The sequence below is a fragment of the Danio rerio genome, chromosome 9, assembly GCF_049306965.1.
Source record: "Danio rerio strain Tuebingen ecotype United States chromosome 9, GRCz12tu, whole genome shotgun sequence".
NCBI lineage: Eukaryota > Metazoa > Chordata > Actinopteri > Cypriniformes > Danionidae > Danio > Danio rerio.
Genome location: NC_133184.1, coordinates 55,100,643 through 55,121,762, shown reverse-complemented (window position 1 = coordinate 55,121,762; position 21,120 = coordinate 55,100,643). Strand labels below are relative to the sequence as shown.

The window sequence follows — 21,120 nt, the reverse complement described above, 5'->3', positions numbered from 1 at the left end:
TCTTAAAATGATCAAATATATATATTTTGTATTAGCCATGTTTGAACTAGATATTTTATGCCTGTTGTTTTTTTATAGGGTCCAGCCAAACCCGATGAGCCTCTAGCGCAGGTGCTGGAGAGGATTCTGGGTAAAAAGTTAAATGAAAAGACCAAGACTCTTCTAAAAGCTGGAGAAGAGGTGAGCATGGCAAGCGCAAAAGATTTAAAACATTAGAATTTGAATTTTAGATTACATTTACATATCATCTTATCTTGTGTTGTACTGAAAAATTAAGCATGCAAGTTCAGATATTTAGTTATAGAATTAACATTTTCAACCCCTCCTTATTGTACTCTAGGTGTTTTGAATGTACTACAAAACGTTACTGATTTATTTATTTTATTTTTTGATGAAAAAAATACATCCTTTACTGATAAAAAAAAGTTATGTGCTATGAGTATACTTTGTTTAAACAATAAACTTTCAGTAAACTTTTTATGTACTTATCTGAAATTTCTCAGAAATATGATGATGATGATGAAGCCTTTATTTGTCACATACACTTTTACATGTAGTGAAATTGGACCCCCTTGACCATACACAAACATCACACATTTCAGGGGAAGACGGGTCAGACGAGAAGTAGCTTTTAGAAAGAGAAAATAAGATTCATTTGGTTAGAGGGAGGTGATAAAAAGCCCCTCTCAGACTGTCCTTAAAGTAGGGCAGTGTGAGATCAGGGGGAGAAAAGCCTCAGCAACCGAGCACATACACATAGACATAAACATAACACCGCAACAGGGGATGTGGATATAGTCCGATGAAGGCGGCAGCCATTTGGTCCTGTAGCCAGGGGGCACTGGCCACAGACCCCCCTAGCACATGAAGGAGTGGGACAGGTGTCCTTGGATCAGGGAGCAGGAAGTCAGAGCATCTCGTTATCATGTTCTCCAGGGGAAATTGTTTGTCTCCTGCTGAGGCCGTCTGGCAGGAAAGTTACAGAATAGCCGAAAGAGAAGAAAAGGTTTTCAATATCCACCAATTTTACAGAAATCTGATGTCCATCACTGGTTTCCAGGTCTGTCCAAATCACGTTGCAAAGCTGCTAGTTTCACTTCAGTGTTTTCCAATTCGTGGTCTATAACCACTGTTCGGTTTGTAACAACTCACCACTGTTTCAATCCAGCTGGCCAGCTTGGTGGGGTTTTGAGCCACACTGACCACTTTCATCAATCGTGATAACCCCAGGGCTCTGCCTAAGCCCATCAGCAGAAACCCTGTTATCACCTGTTAAGTTCTGGATAGATATCTTCAATATCCTCCTGCCACTTTTCCCACCCGTCCATCATGTACCCAGCTGCAAAGCTCCCCGCAGGACAGTTGGGTTCCCCTGAACCCAGACTTCTCGTTAAGAAGCTGCCGTCAATTGCGTTCAAAGGCCAGGGGCCTCATGTACGCAGTCTTGCATTGAATTCATACTAAAGCATTGCGTATGCACAGAGAGGCGGAGAGTGAGCGAAGCTACAGACACTGCTGGCATTTTGCCTGGACCTGCCTCAGACACACTTTACTTTGGGAGAACGCTTAATACTTTATCACCTGCGACTCGTTTATGTTCTGACCACATGTGCTTGGCTGTACACTATATCAATAAAGTGTTTAGCCTTTTAAAAACACTGCTGTAATACATTGAGCCACTAAACATTGTTCTTGTGATGTTTTCTTACAGGAGGAAAATGCGAATTACTTCCAAACACTTCAGATATAGTCTGTGTTAGTAAATGTAAGACTATTGATGACACTGGATGACAACGCTTCAGATGACTGTTCTAGAGCCCACAGCTAATCAATCTGTCAGTTTCTGCAGTGCATTACAGCTCTAAAGAACATTATACATGATCTTAAATAAAAAAATACATCTATAGAGATGGTCTATAAGTATATAACTTTACTGACATGGTAAACAGAGGCCACGTGAATGGTTTGTGAGCACAATTAAGTGCACACAGCATCCCATATCATCTGATAATTGTAGGAAATAATCCCAAAAGGCGACTGACTGTGTAAAGCCACATAAAACAACACAGAAATATGATGAACATGCCGAAATCAGTGGCTAATCTGCCGGAGTCAGCTGAGGTGAAGTGACGGTGACAGCGAGACCGAGCTGTCAATCAAGTGGCCACGCCCCTTAATTATGCAAACTTAATATAACCTAATATAAAGGAAACTGATGAGTTATAAAAAAAAGTCACCCCCCTCACAGTTGTCATGAAGGATAATATTAGCTGTATGAACCATAATCGTTCTTTGTACCAGGCTGTAAACACCATTTTTTCTGCTGTTAAGTTGGTCATTCTAACAGTGGGCTCAATTGGAATTTGCTCTATTATGGAGCCAGGACTAGCGGATTTTCAATGAATTGCAGTTTCAGTTACTTCCGTATTGGCCTCCCGAGGGAGAGCGGGAGGTTGCCGCTTGGTCAAAACCAGATTTGTCAGCAAAAATCATTCCATTTGCTGAAACACAGGACGTTGTAGCCGAATTAAGACTCAAAATCACACTTAAAGCACACAAGGGTTAAAAGGTTGTATTACAAGTACAATACAAATGTGCATACAGTAAAAATGCATGCTGCTCATCAGGATGTGTTTGCTCTCTGCGCAGGTATATAAGGGTTATGTGGATGACAGCAGGAACACTGATAACGCCTGGGTGGAGACCAGCATCATCACACTTCACTGTGACAAAAACACACCGCTGATGGCAGATCTCAACCACATGGTGAGTAAAGAATACCACATCCTCTCGTAAGGCTCCCTTATGAAGCATTGGTAAACATACAAATTAGTGAGCCAGCGTGACGCCCCCAATATTATATATAAATAATAAATATAATAACTAATTCTTATTCTAAAATGATAACCCAATGTGCCTGTATTATATCAGGTATGCATTATTTTCTAATACTTCAATGGCCAGAAGTGAGTTATTCTGCTTCTCCTCTGGGCTCCACAGCTGCAGCCACTGTTCAGATGTTGTTTGTGTCCTCAAACTGCACTTGTGTGTAGCACTAGTTTCTCCCACATCTCCTCCAAAGCCTTCTGTTGTGTTTTGATGTGATTTCTCACTGTTGTAGCTGTGAAATAAATCATTCAGCATAATTATATCAAAGAGCATAGAATCACCAAGTGTCACATCTGTCAGTGACCACCTGAGGGCGCTGTAGTGCATCAGGACTCAGAAGGCACTACAGCGTCCCAGAAAGACTACAATTCCATGCATACCACGCGCATACACCGGAACACATACACTGACCTGTCATCACATCTGTTCTGTGTTACCGTTGATTATCTGGACTATATATTCCATCATTCCACCGTTGTTTGTTATCGCGTCGTTTGTCTTCCTTGTCCGAGTATCCAGTAAGTCTAGTATTCCGAGTTTGTTATTCTGATCTTGTTCTTGAGTTTTTGCCTTAGTCTAGTTCGTAGGTTATTTGTCTCGTCTGTTTTCTAGTAACGTTTAGTTGTTTGAGTTTGTTATTCCTGAGCCTCATCTCTGATTTAGTTTCTGGTTTTGTTGTGTATTTGTTACTTTGTATTCTGATCACCTTGTTTGTTGCACTGTAAATAAATAATCAGCACTTGGATCCGCACCTTTTTGTTTCTTGTTTTGATCACGCTAAATCGTGACACCAAGAGGCGACACTCTAGTGCAATTTGGAAAACAGCCACTTGATGGCGCGGCGGGCATTTTGGAATGAAAACTTTAATAGAACAACAGCATATTATAAGTCTGTATAATAAACTATTAAAAGTGCTGATGATTGTGATAGTAAGGGTTGTATTGTCGTCTTTCAGGTTGTATCTCAGCTTTAATGCACTTTTTAAAATAAATAAATGAAAAACAAAGCAGCTGCTTGCCATCGCGACAGCAATAAGATCCAATGGACAGTTATTTAATGAAAACACTATGCACTCATTCTCTTATCTTAAAGACAAATTTATGTTGTCGTCAAGTGATTTCTTTCGATACTTACAATTAAGAAGCTATATTACAAATCATAAATAAAAGGAAATATTCAAAAAAGTCCCAACTAATGTTGAACAGTATTTTATTGATATAAAAAAACAAAAAGGATTACATAAAAGACACATATCACAGATATATAATAGCCTAATTCTGGATTCAACAGATAACACCCTTCAAATTAAAGAAAAATGGGAATCTGAACTTAATGAAAAAATTGAGGATGATATTTGGGAAAACATATGTTCAGAAGCTCATAAGGGGATCAACAGCCATAACTGGAAAGAGTTTGACTGGAAAACAAAAATTTGGTTTTTTAGAACACCATTGATGGTCTCCAAATATACTAATCGTCCACAGTCAGAGGAATGCTGGAGGGGTTGCGGAAATGTGGGTAATCACGCACATATATTTTGGGAATGTCCGAAGATACTTGCATTTTGGCAAGGGGTAAAGATTGAGATAATGAAAATTATGCAGGTAGATCTACCTTTTACTCCCCTGTTTTTCTTGCTTGAAGGGATACCCCAGGATATATATATAATAAAAACCAGAGATATATACTACATATACTTTTACTAAGTGCAAGAAAGACCATAACAATAGATTGGATGAAGCCACACCCTCCAACAATAGTACAGTGGATAGAAAAACTTGATTGCATATATAGAATGGAGTATATGACTGCTCAACTTCAACTAAAACTGGATATTTTTAAACAAAGATGGGCACCTGTTACGTTGTACCTGAATAGGACATAGTATTTCTAGCTCCTTCGAAACTGAAAATATTGTATGTTTTTTTTTTTTTGTAATTTTTTTATTTACATCTGCGGCTACTGTCTTTTTTTTATTTATTTATTTATTTTTATTTATTTATTTTTTTTTGTTAATGACCGCTGCTGTCACTGAATGTTCTGTTCTGTAAAACGTTTTAATGTATAAAAATAAAGTTCAAAAAAAAAAAAAAAAAAAGATCCAATGGACAGCCGACCACTTTCACTCCACAATGGCGGAATCCGGGACTGTTGCTGGGTGCTGCTGTTGCAATGGAACGTTCTATTGAGTGTCGCCTCTTGGTCATTCTAAGCTCTTTGATTATATGGAGCTGTAATGCACCGCTCAAAACCTGCCGGAACTACTTTATCTGTGCGTTTATCTGAAAATAACGGCACACCTTACAATGCTCATCAGCTAATCAGAATCAAGCATGCATCACGATTGAAGGTGTCTTTGTTTTTGCTGCAGGTCGAGAGCTCGCTGTCGTCTCATCAGCCGCTCCAGTGGCGAGAAGTGAGCAGTGACGCATGTAGGTGTTCATACCAACGAGACGCTCTCCGGCAAATAGCACATCATCACAACACGTACTTCTGACCCTCAGGAAAACACACACACGCACACACACGTACTACACAACACTATACACTCCTGTGTGTGTGTCTTTAAAAGGAGTCAATACTGTGACACAAATAGAAATGCATGAAACATGACTGTTACCGAACATGTTTTTTAGATGCTCAAATATATTGCAGTTTAATGCCAGTAATGATGGTGCCTTTAAAGGGGTCATAAACTACCTCAGTTTATTATTTTTTACTGTTCACTGAGGTGACTTATAATGTCAAGAGTCTTGCTTTGAAAACAAATGAAAAGTAATTGACTATTTTCTGTGCGGTTTGAGTGGGTGTAGCCAATTGTAAACTCCCACTACTCTGATTGGATAACGCTTTTGAATATTATAATAGATAATAGGAAGGGGAGTAGAAGTAGAAGTCAATCTTCTGTAAAGGCAGAGCTTATTCACACTATTATGCTGTTCACACCAGACGCGGAACGCGCGGATAAATTGTGCGTAAATTCGTGCGTAAATAGCCGCGTGAACATTTGAGTTTACTCGCTTCATTCGCGCGTCAAACCCCGCTTCATTCGCGTGTCAAATTCACTTCAGAACAGACGCGGATTCGCGTGATGGGCAGGGCTTCTGTCTGCCCGGTGACTCTAGCTTTACAGCTAAATGACTAACATGGATTTTATGAAGAAAATAACAGTGTTTATGTACTTTATTAAGACTGAAAAACAGCGTCGATACGTTTAGGGTCGTGTCTGAGTCCACTACATGCTTTCAGAGGTGCATCCAGCTCTGTGAGCTCATAAACTCCTCCAGAAACTGAACCTGGATGACGGAGGCTTTCAGTGGTGCTTCTGACTGAGCCAAGCCCAGTTTGATGAACTGTTGTCAGTGAAGGCTGGAGGATTTCCCTCGGGACACCGACAACAGGTTCTACGTCACAATCACGCCCCCACAAGAGCAAGCTTCTGATTGGTTAACGCTGCGCGAATGTACGCTGAAGTTCAGATTTTTGAACTGGAGAGATTCGCGCGAAACGCTCGTTAAGCTCGTCAAACGCACAAAACGGTCAATTTGCCCCGCGCCATTCGCGAAATTTACGACATTTGCGCCGCATGATGTCTTTTCATGCATTTGCATTGACTTAACATGTAAATCACTCGCGCCTGACGCGCGTTTCGTGTCTGGTGTGAATGCAGCATTACAACCCCAAATCAGAAAAAGTCGGGAGAGTTTAGAAAACTCAAATAAAATAAGAAAGTAGTGATTTTCTTTGATTCGTATTTCAGTACAGACAATATGAACACAAAATATTTCATGTTTTCTCTAGTCAACTTCATTTAATTTGTGAATATACATCCTTTCCTGTCATTCAGACCTGCAACACACTCCGAAAAAAGTTGGGACAGGAGCAGTGTAGGGCGAGTAATCAGGTAAATTCGTTAAATAATGAGATGTGATTTGAAACAAGTGATGGGATACAGGTATTTGACTGACCTGCCTGCAGTCCTGACCTGTCTCAAATAGAAAATATGACAACAAAGACCCTGTATTGTTGCTAGGGTTGGGTACTGAAACCAGGTGCCATTATGGCACTGCTACCTTTGTAACCGGCATGCACTGGACCAAATGAGCATATGAATTTTGGTGCCTAATTTCGGTGCCACTTGTGCTGCGACAAGAATGTAAGAAGCATCAAGGGGTGCATCAAAGGCATACATAAGTACATGTTGTGTCACACCCAGGGCTGGAGCAAGCTGAACTGGCGCTCGAAGCAAACGATGATCATTCCGCCCTCAAACTGAAAGAGAAAACGAGAGACGGAGGATGTGATTGCGCGTACGACAGTAAGGCGGGGGTGGGTGGATGTGGGAGGTTGTCCCGGACGAAAGTGAGTTGTGTCGTGGGCGCCGTGCTCTATATTCTGCCGCCTAAACCGGCTGCCTGGGTCACCTCTATGGACTCGGCAACCCTGGTCACACCATCTTTATATATTTAATTCGAAACAGCTTTGAGAGATACAGACACCGTCAGCGATGTCAGGCGTTTGTTCGCAAATCGCGCAGTACGGCGCATGCGGTGAGCGACTCCCTTCATCAACACGCATGATCGCATTCATCTAACTTGCTTAAACTAAGCATTCTACAGTATGGCTGTATTTTACAAGCAAGGATTCTGGCACAGATGCTTTACAAATTTTGCGTGTTAGGGGGGAAACATGTCAAACATATAAAATGTGAGGGCTCATGGAACCAACTTGAAGGTGAGGAATGGACTGTCTTTGACAGCTTGTGACATCATCTGGCACTTTCAGTGAGCATGTTTACTTGGACACCAATACTCTGATTTTAATATGATTAAGACACTACTCAGATCAAGAGTCGACAACGTAAACAGTGATTTTTGATTATCTTAAAGGACCACAGACACAAACTGCATAGGAAACATTTATAGGCTGGTGACGCAATGATGTTACTGGATCTACAGTATGTGCTATAACATGTAACTGGGAATCATGAATGTAATATTCAAAAAAGCAGCTCATGTAAACACCTGAATCATATTATTGCCTTTCCACAGGTCAGTAGTAAGCTAATGTAATATTTATAGCATAATGCAAATTTTGCATTCATGCTAACAAACAAATGAACAAAAGAAATATATTAATGCAATTCAAATATATAAAATATGAATTGAAATTTACTTTAAACTTATTAATATAAATTAATATTGCTTTATTATAATGATACAATTTTTTTATGTAAAATTTTTTGTGGCTAAAAAAAATTGGTTCAGGCACCGTTTTGGCACCGGTACCGTTTTAAAATTATCAATTTAGCACCGGTATCGAAATAACCCTAAACGATACCCAACCCTAACTGTAGCCCACCTTAAGACATGTTTGCAGGAGGAATTTGATAAAATGGCTCCTGAATCACTTCATCACTTGGTTTCTTCAGTCCCTAAACGTCTTTTAAGTGTTGTGAAAAGGAACGGCAACATTACAAAAGCTTTGTCTCATTTCAAAGGCTGCACCCTCCATAGGACTGACAAAGTGTTAGTCCTTCGAAGTCCATACAAGCTGAACAGAGGACAGATCTTGTCACCTAGCAACCACAACAGCTACCGTTAATAAGTAGTAATAAAATTTGCTATAACTTTTTTTATTAAGTGATTTTAAAACTTATATTAAGTGATTTGAAGGCAGAACAAGGTTTACAGAAGCTGGAAATACATTTCCTTTGATCCATGCATGCAGGGCTTAATTTGTGCCGGAACATGCCGGATCTGGATAGCATCTGTATGCAGCCTTTATGATGCAAGCTGAGATTGCATCACTCAGTGATGCATCGTCAGACACAATGCACTCAATGGAGTGAGTGACGTCACTGTGACGGTTAGGGTTTGGGGTTGGGTTAGGTGAGCCCATTAAAAAGCATTGGATGCAGCTCCGATTGCACTGCACCGAGTCTGCAGCCAGACCCCTCTCCCGGCACCTCTGAAATCTGATCCTGCACCTCATTTTACTGATTTCCTTTTTCAACCGCCCTCCTCCTCCGTCCGCTGTTCACTTTCACTTTCTTCCGCGACTCACCAACCCTCTTCACTTTCGTCCGCGAGAACCCTTCTCTCTTTACTTTTGGTCGCAACAACCCCCTTGTGCGTAGCACCTCTACATCTATATCATGTGTTTAGATATCCAAGTAAAATCAAACCTAATTCATACATTGATGCAGAGTTTTCTTTTAAAAACATTTTGCCGTTACCAGCGCACAGTCAATCTTGGGACGTTCGAGGCCGCAAAGGATCCACCGGTTGTGTCTTTTATTACCTGAGAAACGAACGATGCATTTTAAGTCTGCGTTTGAAGGAGCCTTTGAACTATTTTGAAATGAGACAGCCTTCGTTTCGGCGCGATGATGCAGCACCCTTCGAATGCATCCTTCGAAGGATGCAGCCTCTGAAATGACACACAGCTAAAGTGGTAAATGCTTTACTCTTCCAACTTTTTTTTTAATGTGTTGCAAGAACCAAAATTTAAAAAACTAACAATAAAATCATGAGGAACACATTAAATAAGGTTTGTTGTATTATCTGCAAAGTAAATTTGGATATCACTACTTTCTTTTTTATTTGCCCCTTCCATACTGTCCCAGAGTTGTAAACACAGAGCAGAAAATTCCAGAAGCTGTTGTTTTATCAGACGGCTTTAATATAAGCTGACTTACAGAGGAACCACAAACTGTTGATCTCTCAAACCTATAGCAGACATCCCAAGTCTCCCGGAAGGTGCGGGAGTATCCCTGAAATGCATAGACACTCCCGGATGCCCGCAAATGAATGATAATCCCCCGGAAATCGCGCATCTCCTGCCCGGTCCTTAAATACGTTGCACACCCCTCTCTCCACCGCATTCCTACTAGCTCTTCAGGTACGTCTTGTGCAACTCACCCCCACCGCTCTTCAGGTATGTCGCGCAACTGACCCCTACCGCTTTCAGGTATGTCGCGCAACTGACCCCTACCGCTTTTCAGGTATGTCATGTCATGCACGCAACTCCCATCGCTCTGTTGTATCGCGCGCACACACGCTCCCCTTCTCAGATACGTTGTTCACTTTTCAACCAACAAAGTCCCCTTCCTTCCACACCAACCCCCCACCTCCCCCCCACCCCCACTATCCTGCTACCTCCCGCAAATCAACTCTGTATCCCCCGGAAATGACTTTTTCCAACTTGGGATATCTGCTATAGGATGATTTTATAGTACTGAACTCTGACATGTCAAAAGATTTAGGGAATTTTGCTTTCTTGGTTCATGACCCTTTTAACAAAACACTCACGTTCATGAAGGTTTCTGTACAATCCATAAGCCATACAGTTAGCTTCACACAGGGTACTCTAAATCTGTTTTATAGTTTATTTATTGGTTTTATTATCTGGGTCAATATGAACTTGAATTTGGCTGTTTGGCATTTAAAGGGGACCTATTATGCGCCTATTTACTAGATGTAAAATAAGTTTCTGGTGTCCCTAGAGTGTGTAGTGAAGTGTCAGCTCAAAACAGCACACAAATAATGTTTCCTATCTCTCTGAAACTGACCTTTTATGCTTTAATCCTAATTGTGGTGTTTTGGTGACTGTCACTTTAAAGGGCCATGAAACCCCCTCGTTTCAGCAGGGTGTTTTCACACCTCTACTTCGGAAAAAGTCAGAAAAGCGGGCGTGTCCAGCTCTGTTTAGGGGGGAGTGTCGGAGGAACTAAAGTGGGATGGTGTGGGAGTGTCTATTTGGGCACGCGCGAGTTTCAGAGTCAAAATACACACACGAGAAAGTGATGGTGTATTTTTTACAGTCATTGTGTTTAACCTACATGGACATCTGTAGTTGAATTATTTGCCAGATTATTAAATGTTGGACTTCAACTGCAGTTTGGCTCTTTCATTCAGGGAATTCATTCATGCCTCTCGCGACAAACGCGATATTTGATTCGAGGATCTGCTCTAAGCGTGTATTTTTCATGCAATGTTTGATACTGCACGGCGAATGAGAGAAAAAAAGCTCCGCATTTCCCGGAAACTTAGATGCACTCGGCAGGTAGCTTCAGAAAGCCGCGTGTGTTATTCCGGTCACAAAATGCGGTGCTAACAAGTTTGCGCTCAGTGCAATAGTTAACTTAATTTGATACGAACAAACTGAATAAACAAAGAGCACTGGTCGCTCACTTACCAAATTTGTAGAGACAGAACAATCACCAGCAACTAGAGCCGCGTCTTTATGAAGAGAAGACTACAAGCTAATCCGGATTTCAGCGTTTGCAGATGAGAACAGCTCTCAGGTAAACAATAATCCTCCTTGGACACGTAAGTTATTGTTGTCGAGCGTCGCGTACACTGTTAATCCACACGTGAGTCTGAGCTCTCACAGAGAGAAAATGAAAACGAAACTTAATGGCAGCAAACTATAAAAGCAACACTCCACGCTTGTTTTGCCAACACAACGTGGCGTCTCTGGTGTAAACAGTGACACTAATGAATATTAATGAAGTTGCAGAATAGAGCGCGCTGATTGGTTTGAACCAAGTCTTACTCATGCATTAATGCAGCAGGCTGTAAGACGTAATAAGACACACTCTGGCACAGACGTCCAGTCTGCACGCTGGAATACACGCTATTATGTCATGACCGTGACGCAGCTTCAAAAATTTGTTTCAAACAGGAAGTACGAATTTGCTTGAAATAACGCAAAAACAACCAATTTACACTTTTTAGTGAAATATAGGTGTCCTAATAGTGTTTTTAGCAGTGTGGGACACATATACGACTGTCAACAGCTCAAAAAATGTGTTTTGGTGTTTCGTGACCCTTTAAATTCAAATGAGCTTGTGCTTTTTTTCAAAAGAGGGCGGGGCTACAAATGACTGTGTCAGCACAGTGGCAGATTAAAAAACAAGAGTAACTTCCTATGCTAATGAGGGAGAGATGGTCACTAGTGGGCGGGGTTTCCCCCCTCTGATGACATGTACAAAGGCAGAATGTCGATCAAAGTGTTTCTGCAGACTGTTTTAATCAAGTCTGATTATAAAAAATGTAATCAATACATTTTTACTATTAGAAGCTGGTTATAATTACACACTGCTGCCACACAACTGTGTTTAAACCTCTTATATAAATGAGTTTTGCATTATAGGTCCCCTTTAAAATATAAATGCAGGTACCAAATATCAAGCGTTAGTTTGCACATATACATAGACATTTATATTTTATGCTAGAAATAAATCACAGAACAAGTTGGTGATTGATGCAAATGATTTGTTTGCTGTACATTATTCCACAGCTATTTACCAAAAAAACGAAATACACTCACTGGCCACTTTATTAGGTACACCTTTCCAACTGCTAAGTAATGAGCCAATTACATGACAGCAACTCAATGCATTTAGGCATGTAGACATGGTCAAAACGATCTGCTGCAGTTCAAGCTGAGCATCAGAATGGGGAAGAAAGAGGATTTAAGGGACTGAACGTGGCATGGTTGTTGGTGCCAGACAGGCTGGTCTGAGTATTTCAGAAACTACTGAGTATTTTTACGCACAACCATCTTGTAACGAGGAGACTGACACGGAGGGATCCATTATGCAGTATTTATTGCTCAAGTTCTCATTCACACACACAATATGCACTAACATGCAAACACACAACAACAACAGTCTATGATGACGAGAGACTGGCGATGGATAGACAGTGAGTATTACCAGGCATAGATCGAGGGCAGGCTGCTAGTATCAGAGTCCGTGAATCAGGCTTGGGTCGTGGGCAGATAGCAAACATCAGAGTCCGTATAACAGGCGTGGTTAGTGGGCAGGCAGCGAGTATCAGAGTCCGTATACAAAGCGAGGGTCGTGGGCAGGCAGAAGGCGAAGCAGAGTCAAGAAACAGGCTGGAGTAATACACAGGGAATCAAACAGGAATAACGCTCAGAAATGCTGGCCAGGGCTAAACAAGACTTCGCACTGAATGAGCGTTTGGTGCTGGCTTATAAAGGGTACGTGGGTCATTAACGGGATTCTGTTCAGGTGTGCGTGATCAGAGTGAAAGGATGATGTAATGCTTAGAAGTCCGGAGATGGTGGCCTCTGCTGGCCAGCGAGGGGAATGACTGGGACCGAGTCGGTGACACATCTCTAGAGTTTAAAGAGAATGGACTGAGAAAGAGAAAATATCCATGTTCTCTGGAAACTGAAGCTACAATTCACACAGGCTTACCAAAACTGGACAATAAAAGATTGGAGAAGTGCTGCCTGGTCTGATGAGTCTCCATCTCATGAGTCTTTATGGATCATTCGGATGGTCGGGTCAAAAAATGGCATTAACAACATGAAAGCATGGATCCATTCTGCCTTTTATCAACGATTCAGGCTGTTGGTGGTGGTGTAATGGTGTGGGGGATATTTTCTTGGCACACTTTGGGCCCATTAGTAAAAACTGAGTCTCATGTCAACACCACAGCCTACTTGAGTATTGTCGCTGCCCATGTCCATCCCTTTATGACCACATTGTCTCCATCTTCTGATGGCTACTTCCAGCAGGGTAATGCTCCATGTCATAAAGCGTGAATCATCTCAGACTGGTTTCTTAAACATGACAATGAGTTCACTGTACTCAAATGGCCTCCACAGTCACCAGAGCTCAATCCAATAGAGCACCTTTGGGATGAATTGTAACAGGAGATTGGCATCATGGATGTGCAGCCGACAAATCTGCAGTAACTGTGTGATGCTATCATGTCAATATGGAGCAAAATCTCTGAGGAATATTTCCAGTACCTTGTTGAATCTATGGCATGAAGGCACTTCTGAAGGCAAAAGGGGGTCCAACCCGGCACTATTAAGGTGTACCTAACCTATAAAGTGGCCGGTGAGTGTATATGTATATGCATATTACATATTAAAGCTTTAAACAGTAAACTCTAAGCCTTATGTATTGTAATTTATTAAAAGACAGAGTAATGCAAGATAAACGCAGAGTGGAGGGTGTAAAAAATGTATATTTCTGCATTTAAGCACTTATTTAATCATTGGTTTAAGTACAAAGCCAGAAGGAGCATTACGCAGCAGTGCATTGTGGGATGTCAGCAAGAAAACACATTATATCGCATCACATATTCACCCGCTTTCTACAAGCAATTATGCAATGCCTTAAATGTTATAACAGAATGCAGAAATCACTGTAAAAAAACCAATGGAGTGCCCTCAACATAAGATGCGGTTCAGGTTTGTGACATTTAAACATGTAGAAAACTGAAGAAAGAAGTAATGATGACTGAATTGGTGTAATCCACTGTAATAAACTTGTGTGATTTTTACATTGCAGTATTTTTATGTGTAGTTCAGTATGCGGTGTGCTATTTTGCATATTTTAATTACGTCCTCAAAAAGCTGAGTCAAAGTTGTACTGAAAACATGCTGACCTGAATAAGCTTCATATTATACGATACTGCCAATGTTTATTGTGCACACAGAAAATTATTCATAGAATTAAGAGTCCGTCACTTTTCACCTTAGATTACTTTGTCAACTTATATTCATTAAGTATATTAATCTGCTCTTTATTCATATTTTTGTTCATCTACAGCAGGGGTGCTCAATCCTGTTCCTGGAGATCTACCTTCCTGTACAGTTTAGCCATAGATTTATACACTAGATATCGCATAGGGACCCTGAGCATGCGTCAATAGCGCCGCCACATTGGTACAGTGCTCCCAGGACAAATGTCATTCAACCGCACTAGTCAAGACAGTGTTATTACGTGAAGCGCGGGAATTTAGCGCTGTCTACGGGTGTAGTAACAAGCAAACAAAGAAAACAAAGCACAAAGGCAGAAAATTTCATAGGTAATATTAAGTTTTTTTCTGTTTTTGTATGTTCTGATCTTTTGTGCTAATCAGGTAACGTTATTGATGATGACAGTCACTTACTGCATTCACCATAAGGCAAAGCAGCTCCAACTCGCACTAAACACTTGGCTTATGCTAGTTTTGTTGAATAAAATCAGCAAACAAAGCAAAAGAAATATGACAACGAGATGCTGCGCTGCCAGAAACTTGTATTATTGTCGGCTAACGTTAGTGAAAGAGTCGTTCAGGGGATTCATTCACAAACGAATCGCTCCCTCCGTCAGTATGAGAAGTGAAAGCAGGAGAGGAGCTGTGTTTCAGGACATGATTAGATCAAATTTAACAGGGAGGGTGAATAGTACATTTCTGTACACACAAACACAAGCTTTTTGTCAGGAATGCCCGTGCGGTCACTGATCCATCAATGTAGAAAAGTGATGTAAAATTATAATTTTCATAATTAGAAAAAAAATTACATACTAACATCCAAGAAAACTCCCAATCATAGATATATGTGTATATATCTGGCTTTGGATGGCCACAGTCCTCCACTGTACCTTGCTCCCGCATTCATTTCAAAGGAGCGCTACCCTGTAGCAAGATGGCGGCGCTATTGACGCATTCCGTCCAATAGACAACAATAGGCCAGGTGACATCTAGTGTATATATCTATGCAGTTTAGCTCCTACCCTGATCAAACCCACCTGAACCAATTCATTGGGACCTGAAATCCACTTGATAATTACAGACAGGTGTGTTTGATAAAGGTTGCAACTGAAATCTGCAGGAAGGTAGATCTCCAGGAACAGGATTGGCCATCCCTGATTTACAGTCTTTATTTCGGCCTTCAAAAAAACCCGCCTTTCAAAAATGTCGACCAATCCGTTGTAAGTAAATTACTGAATGGCAGATGGAGAGCAGGCAGGCCACTCCTACAAACAGAGACTTACACTCACCGGCCACTTTATTAGGTACACCTGTCAAACTGCTCGTTAGCGCAAATTTCTAATCAGCCAATCACATGGCAGCAACTTAATGCATTTAAGCATGATGATCTGCTGCAGTTTAAAGCGAGCATCAGAATGGGGAAGAAAGGGGATTTAAGTGACTTTAAACGTGGCATGGTTGTTGGTGCCAGACAAAAACTGCTGATATACTGGGATTTTCACGCACAACCATCTCTAGGCTTTACAGAGAATGGTCTGAAAAAGAGGAAATATCCAGCGAGCGGCAGTTCTGTTGGCGCAAATGCCTTGTTGATGCCAGAGGTCAGAGGAGAATGGCCAGACTGGTTCCAGCTGATAGAAACACAACAGTAACTCAAATAAGCACTCGTTACAACCGAGGTCTACAGAAGAGCATCTCTGAACACACAACACGTCCAACCTTGAGGCGGATGGGCTACAGCAGCAGAAGACCACACCGGGTGCCGCTCCTGTCAGCTAAGAACAGGAAACAGAGGCTACAATTCACACAGACTCACCAAAACTGGACAATAAAAGATTGGAGAAACGTTGCCTGCTCTGATGAGTCTTCATTTCTGCTGACACAATCGGATGGTCGGGTCAGAATTTGGCATCAACAACATGAAAGCATGGATCCATCCTGCCTTGTATCAACGGTTCAGGCTGGTGGTGGTGGTGTAATGGTGTGGGGGATATTTTCTTGGCGCACTTTGGGTCCATTAGTACCAATTAAGCATCGTGTCAACGCCACAGCCTACCTGAGTATTGTTGCTGACCATGTCCATCTCTTTATGACCACAGTGTACTCATCTTCTGATGGCTACTTCCAGCAGGATAACGCGCCATGTGCACCATCTCAGACTGGTTTCTTGAACATGACAATGAGTTCACTGTACTCAAATGGCCTCCACAGTCACCAGAGCTCAATCCAATAGAGCACCTTTGGGATGTGTTGTAACAGGCGATTAGCATCATGGATGTGCAGCCGACAAATCTGCAGCAACTGCGTGATGCTATCATGTCAATATGGAGCAAAATCTCTGAGGAATATTTACAGTAGCTTGTTTAATCTATGCCATGAAGGTTTAAGGCAGTTCTGATGGCAAAAGTGGGTCCAACCCGGTACTAGTAAGGTGTACTTAATAAAGTGGCCAGTGAGTGTAAGCTATTCTTCATAAAATGTCGCACTCATTTTAGTAATATTAGAGGTCATATCAATATTACAGGGCACTAAAAGACACACCTGTAACATGCATTTATAAACATTTTGACAACTGAATAAGAAAGTAATGATGAATAATGAATGAATTGGTGTAATCTACTGTAATAAACGTGTGTGATTTTACATTGCAGTATTTGTAATGTGTAGTACGATGAATTTGTCTTGTCTATTTTGCATAATTTAATTACATCTTCAAAAAGTCTCAAAGTCACACATTATATGATATATTATTATAAAACTATTATCATGTTGTCTTAGTGACACAGTGATCGCCTCACAGCAAGAAGGTTGCTGGTTCGAGCCTTGGCTGAGCCAGTTGGCATTGCTGTGTGCACATTGCATGTTCTCCCCGTGTTGGCGTGGGTTTCCTCCAGGTGCTCCGGTTTCCCCCACAATCCAAAGACATGTGTTATAGGGGAATTGGGTAAACAAAATTGGCGGTAGTGTATGAGTGTGTGTGTATGGGTGTTTCCCAGTGATGGGTTGCAGCTGGAAGGGCCTCCGCTGCGTAAAACACATGCTGGATAAGTTGGTAGTTCATTCCACTGTGGCAACCCAAGTGTACTAAAGGGACTAAGCCGAAAATAAAATGAATGAATGAATAAATGAACCTGTTGTCTAAAGTTTCAGACTGTACAGTACTGCAGACATTTATTGTGCAGACTGAACGTCAGTCACTTAGCTTACTTTGTTCACTTACATTTTCTACAATGTATATTGTATTTCGTTAATATTTGTTTATTTACCGTTTTTTTCGCCCTAAAAAATCCCGCCTTTCAAAAGCGTGCCGACCAATCCGATGTCAGCAAATCACTGAGTGACAGACAGAGAGTGTTTTTGATTGGCTAACACGCGCAGGCAACACCTACAAACAGACTGTCACAGAAAGACAAAAGTTATTTCTTATAAAACATCGCGCTGATTTTAGTGATATTACAGGTCATAGATATATTTTATGTATATGGTAGTGAGAGCCACATTTGTCAGACTGTGTTTCTTCAGCAGGAACAGTAAGTGAAAAGCTTCAGTCAGTCAGTTTCTCTCGGGACAGTTTCACTCGCGGCGGTATCGGTTTCACGCCCTTTGGCTGTGAAAGAACACACACACACACACACACACACACACACACACACACACACACACCTCACCACCTTTACGCCAATACAACAATTTCGTATTTATGCAATGCACTGCAGTACATAAGATATTCAATGTTTGATTCGCTGAAGAATCGTTCTTCTGAGTCGGATCTTTTTTAAGGGTTTGTTAAATTTTGGTGAATGGTGAATGAATGGTACTGAATCGGTTCACTCTTCCGATTCTCAGTGAGAATAGTTAGATTTAGATTTTTTTTTTGGGGGAAAGAAATCTGAATAACGAAAATATTGCAAATAATCCATAGTGCTTTAACACTAATGTAAGTTTTATGTAGCAATATAACACATAGAAACGTTGAGTTTAGTTGTTTATTAGCGTGTTAAATACATTATTTATAAGTATTTAGTTTATAAAATTATATAAAATATTAAGTATTTAGTTAATATTTTGTTTAATATACGTGCAAGCTCTATTTACTGTTTAAATATAATAAACAAGAGATTGTATAAACAATTATAGCCTAATATTTAATAAATATAAAAACTATAGATTTTTTCCCAGTCTGGAAGGGCATCCGATGCATTAAACATATGCTGGATAAGTTGGCGGTTGACCCCGGATTAATAAAGGGACTAAGCCGAAAATAAAATAAATGAACAATAGGTTTGTTTTTTTTATTATTGTTTATTTATCATTATGGTTATCAATATTTTATTTTAATAACTTTTTCGACACTTTTATATTGAAATACAAACGATCAGCAGGTGAATGTCATAAATGTACATTTTTACATTTACATTTTATTTACATTTCACTTTGTTATGTGGTTTTACTATTTGTGTTGTTAGTATTTAGTTTATTTCAGTTAGTTTCTGTGAAAAAATATCTACATTTAAATAAAATACAAGTGAATAAATAAGTAAATATATTGTCCTCTTATTGATACAGTTCTCATTTGTTAGTAACCTTGAAATAAAGCATCCGCTTCTGTAAATGCTTAAATCATACATATCTTTGTTTAATATGATTAATCACGGCTGCAATGTGGAACTAATAAGCCATAACGAAAGTGAATAACCATTTATGTGGACGTGTGGGTATTTTATTATGCAAGATTAAAGTATTTACTAATACAAACGAAACAAACGATAATACATTATAACACAAACACTAAAAGCTTTTATGTATTACACCACATTCTATTCAAATGTTGAATGCAAATTAATTTAATGAGTTGCTTAAGAATTAAACTACAATATATTTCTTGAAAATAAAAAGGAATGTGTTTTCTTGTACAAATATATTTATTTATTTAAATGTATTTAGAAATGTTCAATGTGGCATGAAAGGAAAAATATCATTAAAAACGAAATGTATTAGGGTCTAATTTGAGAAAGGCAAAATGTTGTGGCTTATACAAACGTTTGAAGTATTTTTTATAACAATTGAAGTATTTTATAACAATTTTCATAAATTCAAATCAAATATTCTGCAATATATAGTTTTTAATATTTATACTTTAAAGACCAATAATACAACACTATTTTAGAGAAGTAAAAATCCTTAGATTAAAAAAAAATCATAAATTAAACATATTTATATAAACTTTGTCTACGCAGGGATAACGTGATGACCTAAAAGATTCACTTACCCCGTTCTTTGAATCAGTTCACTGCTCAAAAGAACCGGTTCGCTCAAACGAATCGGATTTATATTTATAAAATATAATCATTTAAAAAACAAATACGTGCACAAAACAAAATAAGTAGTAGTACATCTGTAGTGAGCACAATAACCAGAGGAACCAAAGTCCACCGGTGATAAATCCTTGAAAAGTGAACGCAATGATGCTTAACGCAGACGCGCGCTCAGTCTGTCAGATGTTCCTCACAATCACGCGCATTTGTAATCGGGAACATCAGCATCCTTTTTTTATTTTAATTTTTTATTGCAATTTGTATAACAGTTAACATATTAGGGCAATGACAGAAAATAAGTACAATACAATATAAATGAAAGAGAACACAATAATAATAATAAGAATAATAAGAATAATAAGAATAATAATAATAACATTAACAATAATAATAGGATAAATCAATTTCAAATGTAGTTGCAAATAATAACAAATATGCTTTAAAAATCAGGTTAGAGACTTTAAAAAAAAGCATTTAGCATCCTCGAGCACGCGACTCGCTATGAATGAGAACGCGCGCTGGTCTATTTTTATCCCATCGCTGGTGCAGGTGCACAGGTCAGAGCACGCGGAAGTGACGTGCGCGCTCACGAGACTCGCATTAAACCATCGGGATTAGATCTGAGGACAGTCAAGCGGAGAGCAGCCGAGTCAAACGGTAAGGATTTTAGTCGTTTCCTTCACATATACATTCACATTTCTTGCTTGTGAACGCTGATAAGTGCGTGTGTGATTGATGCTGACATACTAACGCGTTTAACTGGTTTGTTTATGTGTGTTGGCTTGACGAGAGCGGCTGATGATAGCGCTGAGGTGATACGAAAATATCTCCACTGCTTTACGAAGACCAGATTGGGCTTTAAATAGCATTTTTGGAGAATTAATAACGACTTAAAATGCATTTCTACTCGCTATTCGTGTTTATTGATATTATGGATTGCAACGGATTTAACGTACGTCTCGGTTTGAATATCCGTCGCTGAGACTCGTCGTCGCTGTCAGTCAGTCGTGTATTTATTTCTCCGCCTGTATGATGTGTATAATCTGCAGCTCCAGCGTCTAAATAGGCCATTGAACACAGAGGCCCCTAGTTTGATGCAGTATTTGTTTCTCTGCCAAGAATGTGACTTGTCCCAGCAGCTCGATGGTGCAGCAAGTGCAGATGCTCCGGCTGGAACAAAGCGATCGAGCACATCACAAACACACAGCAGATATAAACACATTTTGGTAATACTTTACAATAAGCTTGTATTAGTTAATGCATTTACTAACATGAGCAAGCAATGAACAATATTATTGTATATATTACAATATATTACAGTATTTGTTCTTGTTAGTAAATGTAAATACAATTCATGTTAACTCACGGTGCATTAACTAATGTT

General features: G+C 39.8%; 3 protein-coding genes across 12 annotated transcripts in view; 2 read left to right on the top strand and 1 right to left on the bottom strand.

Moving 5' to 3' along the window:
- trpm2 (transient receptor potential cation channel, subfamily M, member 2) overlaps positions 1-6,629 on the top strand; it is a 93,424-nt gene extending 86,795 nt beyond the window's left edge. For 8 of the 9 annotated variants that reach the window (XM_009304992.5, XM_073912315.1, XM_073912312.1 and 5 more), the window contains 3 exons: positions 79-180; positions 2,650-2,766; positions 5,262-6,629. In XM_009304992.5, the coding sequence (XP_009303267.2) occupies positions 79-180; positions 2,650-2,766; positions 5,262-5,387 (345 nt within the window). In that variant the 3' untranslated portion in view covers positions 5,388-6,629. 9 annotated transcript variants of the gene reach the window in all.
- Positions 1-21,120, bottom strand: part of nme9 (NME/NM23 family member 9) — a 462,322-nt gene that overhangs the window by 15,684 nt on the left and 425,518 nt on the right. The gene's annotated exons all lie outside the window — the stretch shown is intronic.
- The window catches only part of si:ch211-45c16.2, a 142,037-nt gene continuing 141,208 nt past the window's right edge, over positions 20,292-21,120 (top strand). For both annotated transcript variants that reach the window (XM_021472209.3, XM_021472207.3), the window contains exon 1: positions 20,292-20,393. The gene's annotated coding sequence lies outside the window, so the exon portion shown is untranslated. The remainder of the gene's footprint in view (positions 20,394-21,120) is intronic.